This window comes from Plecotus auritus (genome assembly GCF_963455305.1).
Source record: "Plecotus auritus genome assembly, chromosome: 5".
NCBI lineage: Eukaryota > Metazoa > Chordata > Mammalia > Chiroptera > Vespertilionidae > Plecotus > Plecotus auritus.
The window spans coordinates 31,625,880-31,634,367 of record NC_137776.1 but is presented as its reverse complement, the minus strand read 5'-3'; the positions used below and the strand labels follow the sequence as shown (position 1 = coordinate 31,634,367).

The window sequence follows — 8,488 nt, the reverse complement described above, 5'->3', positions numbered from 1 at the left end:
CCTGGACATGTGCCCTGACCAGGCATGAATCCACAACCTTTCGGTGTATGGGACAACACTCCAACCAACTGAGCCACCGGCCAGGGTTTGACTTTTGTTTTTTAGTGAACATGGTTGGACAATAAGTTGACTGTGATTCGTCAAAACAGGAATTACTTTCAGAGAGACTTAGGTGTGAAACACAGATGGTTATGGTAGATCTTCAGGGACCTCCTGAGGACCTGACAGAACTTCATTTACCCACCCCCACCTCCAGCAGCTCTCTCCATCTGACACTAAAGTCTACATGCACGGCTGTGCCTCTTGAATAAAACCGGTCCATTAAATGCTATTCAACATCTTTACTTATGACAAATAAAACTGCAAATATCAGAACAGTTCAATGACAACTGCATCTCTTCACCCATAAAATAAATAACTCACTAAGACTATGAAGTTCTTAACATTGCTTAAGAAAATGATTATTGCTCTAGCTGGTTTGGCTCAGTGGATAGAGCATCAGCCTGCGACTGAAGGGTCCCAGGTTTGATTCCAGTCAAGGGCACATGCCCAGGATGCGGGCTCAATTCCCAATAGAGGGCATGCAGGAGGCAGCCAATCAATGATTCTCTCTTATCACTGATGTTTCTATCTCTTTTTCCCTCTCCCTTCCTCTCTTAAATCAATAAAAATATATTTAAAAAGAAAAAAAATGATTATTTCAACTCATGGGTTGAAAACTATAACTTTTGTATTACTATTTCAAAAGTGTTTCTTATGTAGATGGACTTTAGGAAAATGTCAAATAGTATTGTTTTATTTTATGAAACAGCTGAGCATTGTCCCACTGATTGTAAAAGATGTTATTACTGCCAAAACCGGTTTGGCTCAGTGGATAGAGCGTCGGCCTGCGGACTGAAGGGTCCCAGGTTCGATTCCGGTCAAGGGCATGTACCTTGGTTGCGGGCACATCCTCAGTGGGAGGTGTGCAGGAGGCAGCTGATCGATGTTACTCTCTCATCGATGTTTCTAGCTCTCTATCCCTCTCCCTTCCTCTCTGTGAAATATCAATAAAATATATTAAAAAAAAAAAAGATGTTATTACTTACACTAGTGACCCAGTGCACTGATTTGTGCACATTGAAAGGAAATTAATTAGAAGGTGGCTGGCGGGGTGGGACTGGGCAAGACAGACCGGATACGCCCTGGAGCCAACCTCCCTTGGTCCCTCCCCAGCCAGCTGCACCTGGGGTGGCGCCATGGCTTGAAGGGCATCTGTAGAGTGAGTGGGGGTCCCTCCAGCAGGTGGGGTCCCTCAGCCCGGCCTGCGGGGATCAGGCGAAACTGGCTCTCCCCTGAAGAGTCCCAGAGTGTGAAAGGGCACTCTGCAAAGTTGCTGTCGTAAAGGGTGTGGAACACAAACGCAAGTGTGCAGTAACCCAGATTTGGGGCCGACAGTGCTCCAGCAACAACATAACCCATGGCCAGCTGAAGGTGGAATCGCGCAGCCCTGTGAGGAATCAGGCTCCCCGCTTTCTGATTTAGGGGTGTGTCACCTGAGAACCGCTGCTGCCAAGTTACTGCAGCTCGGCAGCTCCTGCATTGAGTGTCTGCCCCCTGGTGGTCAGTGCACATCATAGCTACCAGTCGGACAGACACTTAGCATATTAGCCTTTTATATATATAGACTAGAGGCCTGGTGCACGAAATTCATGCACGGGGGGGGGGGGGAAGGGGGGAAGAGGGTCCCCTCAGCTTAATCTGCACCCTTTCCAATCCGGGACCCCTCAGGGGATGTCTGACTGCCGGTTTAGGGCCTAAACCGGCAGTCAGACATCCCTCTCACAATCCAGGACTGCTGGCTCCTAACTGCTCACCTGCCTGCCTGCCTGATCGCCCCTAAGTGCCCCCCCCTGCCAGCCTGATCACCCCTAACCACCTCTGCCTGCCAGCCTGATTGCCCCCAACTGCCCTGCCCCACTGGCCTGGTTGCCCCCAACTGCCCCAAGCCCCGCTGGCCTGGTCACCCCTAACTGCCCCACCCCCCGCCAGCCTGGTAACCCCCAACTGCCCCCCCTGCCAGCCTGGTTGTCCCCAACTGCCCACCCCTGCCAGCCTGGTTGCCCCACGCAGCCTGCTGTTCAGTCGTTTGGTCGTCCCTCACTAACCCCCCTGCCAGCCTGGTCTCCACATGCAGCCTGCTGTTTGGTCGTCCGTCCGGTTGTTTCAGTCATGACAGCTCCTGGCTTTTTATATATTAGGATAGGCCAGTCACACCTGTTGTCCAACTGCTCTTTCTGGTCCCTTGGGATTCTGCCTACAGCCAGCAGGGACTGAGGGAGGACAACCACCAAACACCCTCAGAGCCCTTTCTAGGTTCATCCTCTTGGCCTTCTGACAGTGCAACAATTTCCTGGGCTATGAGTTCTAGATTGAAAGTTGACTGTGATTCGTCAAAACAGGAATTACTTTTAGAGAGACTTAGGTGTGAAACACAGATGGTTATGGTAGATCTTCAGGGACCTCCCCATCCCTTTCTATCCTTAGGCAGGTGGTAGCAGACATACACACAAGCCTAGAGTCCACCACAGACTGGACTTCCCAAGGCAAGTGGCTATTGGATTAATTGTCTTTCTTCTGTTTCCCCCTCTTTTACCATTTAGTCACTAATCTATGGAGGTAGGAAGCTGACCCAGATGGTGTTTAAAAGACAAAGGGACCTTTAGTTTCTTATAAAGTTAATGCATGTTTACTTAGTGTGTATTTTTACCAATGAGATTTTTTTAAAAAGAGCAAAAATTATTTGTAAGACTGTCATCCAAAAAATAATGACCACCATTTTTCTTTGTTTCACTCTAGTCTTCTTTCCTACAGATACATATTTTTAACAAAAAGGGGTCATAACATGTGTCCCATTTTGTAGCCCCTATGTATAATTCACACTTTCTATGTCTTCAAAGTTCAGTGTGATTTGATTTCCAATGGTGGACTTGCTTTGCACAGCTATACCATGACTGATTTATTTAACACCTACTCTATCTAATATTGGATATTTGACATGTTTGTGGAGAATTTTTTCTTACTATTTCTGGGTTCACTGTTATAATTTAGTTGAATTTTGAAGCATGAGCAGAAGAGGACCAGGAGGTTAGAAGGAGAGAAGCATGTTCCAGAAACAGGGAAGAAGAGAAAGTCACACACAAAAGCTTAAAAGAGACTGTGCCACTCTACCCAGTTTGGCTCAGTGGATAGAGCATCGGTCTGGGAACTGAAGGGTCCCGGGTTCAATTCTGGGTTAGGGCACATGCCTGGGTTGTGGGCTTGATCCCCAGTAGGGGGTGGGCAGGAGGCATCCAATCAATGATTCTCTCTCATCATTGATGTTTCTATCTCTCTCTCCCTCTCCATTCCTGTCTGAACTCAATAAAAATATTTTTAAAAAAAAGAGAGAGAGAGAGAGACTGTGCCAAGTGTGGGGAGCTGCAGGTGCTTCACAGGGCTGGACAGCAAAATGCTAAGGTCAGGGGATAGGAGGAGGGACCAGGCCAAGGTGGGGGTGGGCAGATGTGCAGGAGGAGAACCTGGCAGCCTTATGGGGGGGTGGGGTGGGAGACTTGATCCTAAAGATAATTTGATGAGGTGGGAAAATTATATGGCAAGACAGCAGTCTGGATAAAGGAGAAGTGGAAAGGACCCTGGCCGAGAGCAGGAAGTGTGGCAATTGAGAACTGGACAGCTATTTAAGAGATAGAATCATTTAAAAGATAAAATACAAGAATGAGGTATGAGAGACAGGAAAAATCAAGATGAGCTCCAAGACAGATCCATGACATTGCTCTTCCACAGGCATCCTGGTTTCCTGGAGCCCATGTCTCCCTGACAAACCCTTAACCAGAACCAATGCTATATTGCATGGATCAGCAAACTTTCCCTGCAAAGCATGGGTGGGGGACCTTTTTCTGTCAAAGGCCATTTGGATATTTATAACATCATTCGATTAATATAATTCACTTAATACAAGTTTATATTGCTATGAAAAAGCTCCTAGATTTATTGAATTTTGAGTCCTGCCTGCGGTTGCTGTGGCAAGGCCAGACCAAATGATTTTGCAAGCCTTATACCATCCGAGGACTGGACATTCCCCACCCCTGCTATAAAGGGTTGGAAAGTAAGTATTTTAGATTTTGCAGGTCATGTGACCTTTAAAAAGGTGAAAACAATTCTTAGGGGTGATTAGGAGCATACAGAAAGAGGCTCTGCAATTCACTGAGTCTGCTTCTCTGTCCTCCCCATTCATGTCAGTACACACCTGGGACATTCCCACAGTTGGACGTGTTCCCAGTGTATTTGGGATCATTTTTTATACCATCATCCTTTATTGCTACAAAATGATTTTTCAGCAATAATCATTTGTAATGGTCTGTAATAATTATGATTTTATTTGTTCTTCTGTTATAAATTAATTGCTAAAAAAGAATAGATTTTCGCTTTCAAGACATTATTCAAATTGAGCAAACCATTTCATGTATTGACTCCAAATTTTACTTTCCAAACCAAAGTTTTTCACCTCTCGCTCTTGTACTCTGTTTTGCTATTTTAAATTTTAAACAAAAATAAAATCTTCAGGTGGGCATATAGAGCGGAAGAAGGGTGAAGTAACTTGAGTTCTGGTCTTCATCTCCACAGTAACTGCTGTTACAGTTCACTCAAATGTCCTGCAGTGACATGTGGCAATGCAGGGACCACAGACCCAGATTGAGCCGAGGTGAGCTCCAACAACTCTGCACTCTTGGGAATTTACTCTCAAAACAAGTGTGTGTAGCTGGGCCACACCTGTGCCAGGGCTCAACTGCATAACCAGCGGTTCCCTGAAATAATTTCTGTGTAGAATACAATGCTTAAAAAAGGATGAGTAATAAAACATCCTAATTTGAAGCTTACAGATGTATAACATTGAAACATAACTGTTTGGAACTTTGACCAGCAGAAGATGTTTTTGGAGAGGAGTATTTTATTAGTGACATTGTCTAGAATTGCTGGCACATATTTTTTAAAATATATTTTTATTTATTTCAGAGAGGAAGGAAGAGGGAGAGAAAGATAGAAACATCAATGATGATAGAGAATCATTGACCGGCTGCCTTCCGCACACCCCCTACTGGGGATCGAGCCTGCAACCTGGGCATGTGCCCTTGAACGGAACCTGGGACCCTTCAGTCCAATGCTCTATCCACTGAGCCAAACCATCTAGGGCACTGCTGGCACATATTGAACATAAAAAAGCAGAGCAACTTTAAGTCAATTGTTGTTTTAAAGTTCTCTATGGATGATACTCCACCTAATTGCTTGCTTTGGGGGCGGAGTGCTCCTGCCGCTCTGTGCTTGGTGCTCCACTACCTGTGGCCTTGCAATGGTGTGCTGCAGGACCCAGCTCCATTTAGAACTGCCCAACAATCATTTCCATATGTAGTAGGCAACAGTCTCTTCCATTATCCTGAACATTGAGGCCTTTTCATAACCACCATCCTTCTCATTCTCAGCCAATGACCTAAACATCCTACTTCACCAAAAAAATTAGACCAGTAGGTGTAACTTTCCACCCTCTCTACTCACAATCTTATCTCTGTCCACCTCTACTTTCTCCAGTCTCAGAGGAGGATAAGTTTCTCCCCCTGATCAAGACCAACTCTCTGGTCCCCACCACCTTCAAGACTAGTCATCCTCTCTCCTCCCTCTGTCTCTGCTTCTTTTGCTCCTTATCCTCAGTTCTTATGCACCCTCTTAATTCGCATCCTAAAAAATAAAACAAAACCAGAGTCCTCCCTGACTTAGCATCAACCCCTCCCAGCTCCATCCAGCCTCCTTCCTCGTGTTCGAAAATCTTGAGAGATGTATCTATGCAAAGCACAAATCACCATAATTAGAGAGCTGTGTTTCCATTGTAAGATAGTTAATTGACTTCTACTTTGTAAATCTCTCCTGAGTTGGGTACACACAAGTCAGTCCCCCTGAGGCTAATCCATTCTGGCTCTATTGAGCACTTGGATCCACAAAATGAAAACCAGAATTATGCCAGGGCCCCACCAAGGTGAAGCTACTCTACAAGCCTGCCTAAGCCCAGGTGTCTTCCTTCTCTGATATCTTTTTCATCCATCTCAGTAAGTGACTTAGGAATGAGCGTTAAAGTCAGAAATAGCTGGATTCAAACCTTCATTTCCTGTCTGACCACACTGCTTATTACCTATGAGACTTTGGGAAAGTTGCCTCCTTTCTCTATTTTCATATATTTAAAATAGGGATTATAATACTTACATATAGAGTGACTTTAAAGATTAAACAACTTTCAGAAAAGCACTTGGTCCTGAGAAAAAGTGAGAAGTGTTCCCAAATCTGCATGATGACAAAGATTCATCTGAAGGTCTAATACGATGATGGGACCACTTTGGTTATGATGAGGAGGTAGAGCTGTCCAAAGAAGGTGAAAAATTCTTTTTGTTTTGATATTCAATAAAATGATTTGTCATATGTATTTCAGAAAATCTTGGAAAATGTATACAAGTCATGAAGATATTGGGTATGATTTTGAAGATGTCCCCAAAGATAAGAAGACACTTAAATCCCACCCAAACATTGATGGCGGATGGGCTTGGATGATGGTCCTTTCCTCTTTCTTTGTGCACATCCTCATCATGGGTTCCCAGATGGCCCTGGGGGTCCTCAATGTGGAATGGCTTGAAGAATTCCATCAGAGCCGTGGCCTGACCGCATGGGTCAGCTCCCTCAGCATGGGCATCACCTTGATTGTGGGTATGTTCGCCTGTCACCTATTATAAAACTGAATAGTTATAAAATGACAATTCCCCAACATAAGTAATGTTTTATATTGTTGAAACAGTAATGTTAGTGATGTTACTATTTATTGTGGTAAAATGTACATAATATAAAGTTTACCATTTTAACCATTTTTAGGTAAACAGTTTAATGCCATTGAGTACATTCATCACCACCCTCCGTCTCCAGAACTTTTTTCATCTTCCCAAACTGAAACTCTGTACCCATTGAAAAGTAACTCCCTATTCCTCCTCCCCCAACCCCTGGCCACCACCGTTCTGTTTTCAGTCTCTATGAATTTGATTATTCTAAGTACCTCATATAAGTGGAGTCATACAATATTTGTCCTTTTGTATGATATTGCTATTTGAATATTATGAACACTTGGAGTATTTTTTAAATTGATCATTTTTAAAACTCTCTTTTGCCCCAAGCTCCATTTTCTTAACTGTTGTAACACAATTATATACCATTACAAATATCTGTTCATTTAACACTTATGAATATTTATAAAAGATAAAAATTTTAGAGAAAACACTATAAAAGTCAACTAACAATCTTATTTCATAGTTCTAATTAATTTGAAATTGATCATATACTATTGGAAAATCTATTAAACTATTTTTAGGAAAGTTACTGATATAGCAAATGGGGAGGAATAGTAATATATTCTTGCATTTTCTAGTTAAGCCTACCCATACAGCAATCTATGAAACCAATTCTTATCCAATTGGAAATACTAAACCAGAAAGTTATTATAAATGTAATATGTTATTATAGCTAATGTGTTTCATTTTGGGAACTAAACAACTTTCACTGTCAACTAATATTCAATAAGTACTTATTATATACCAGTACTTATTTCCTTTACATTATCTCATTTAATTCTAACAATCTACCACTATACCTTAATGTTCACTTGCTCCACTTGAAAGGAACAACCATAATTTTATGTCAGTTTTTTTTAATTTAAAATATTTGTGATATATTTTATACTGGAAACATAAATGGCCTCAAATCTTTTTCTGGTTTTTTGAGAGTATGTGTATGACAAGCATATGTGTGTTTGATGGGAGTCTGTGACTTTTCAGTGGTTTCTACATTAACAAGTAATCACTTGAATCCAACTCAGAGATTTGTTGATCTTGGCTGGCACTCAATTATTGCTATTTTGGGCAATACACATGATATTAATACAGTAATAATACTAATGAGAGAAAACAAGGACAAACTGTTATTTCCCAAGATGTGGGTGGGATGTGTGTGTTTATCTAAGGGCATTAATACTGACCTAGCTTTAAAATTAAATAAGGGCATCATTATGTGTGTGAGAGAAATGTTAAGAAATTATATTTGCCTATAACATTGATGAACTGACTTCTTCAACCCTGCGTTGGGTAAAACTAGGACTACAAAACTTGCATACAAAAAATGCAAGTTTTACTGTGATGTAAGGAATGTGCTGGTTTTGTGTTGGATGTAAATCTACCTTCTCAATAAGACAGTAAAAGAAAATTGTTCTTCTAGAATACTTAAAATCCTGGTGGGTTTTTTTACCTTTTAAAAAATAAAGTTTTAAGAGGTTGAACAAAGTACTTATAGATTCCATCTAGGAAGTGTGTGTTTACAACAAAAATGAAGACTCAGCAAAAAGCCAGGGGATATAATATCACAACAT

At 42.1% G+C, this 8,488-nt stretch overlaps 1 protein-coding gene across 1 annotated transcript in view; it reads left to right on the top strand.

Moving 5' to 3' along the window:
- SLC16A14 (solute carrier family 16 member 14) overlaps positions 1–8,488 on the top strand; it is a 31,546-nt gene that overhangs the window by 3,394 nt on the left and 19,664 nt on the right. Inside the window, exon 2 of the mRNA XM_080670674.1 lies at positions 6,515–6,786. Within this exon, the coding sequence (XP_080526800.1) occupies positions 6,528–6,786 (259 nt within the window). The 5' untranslated portion in view covers positions 6,515–6,527. The remainder of the gene's footprint in view (positions 1–6,514; positions 6,787–8,488) is intronic.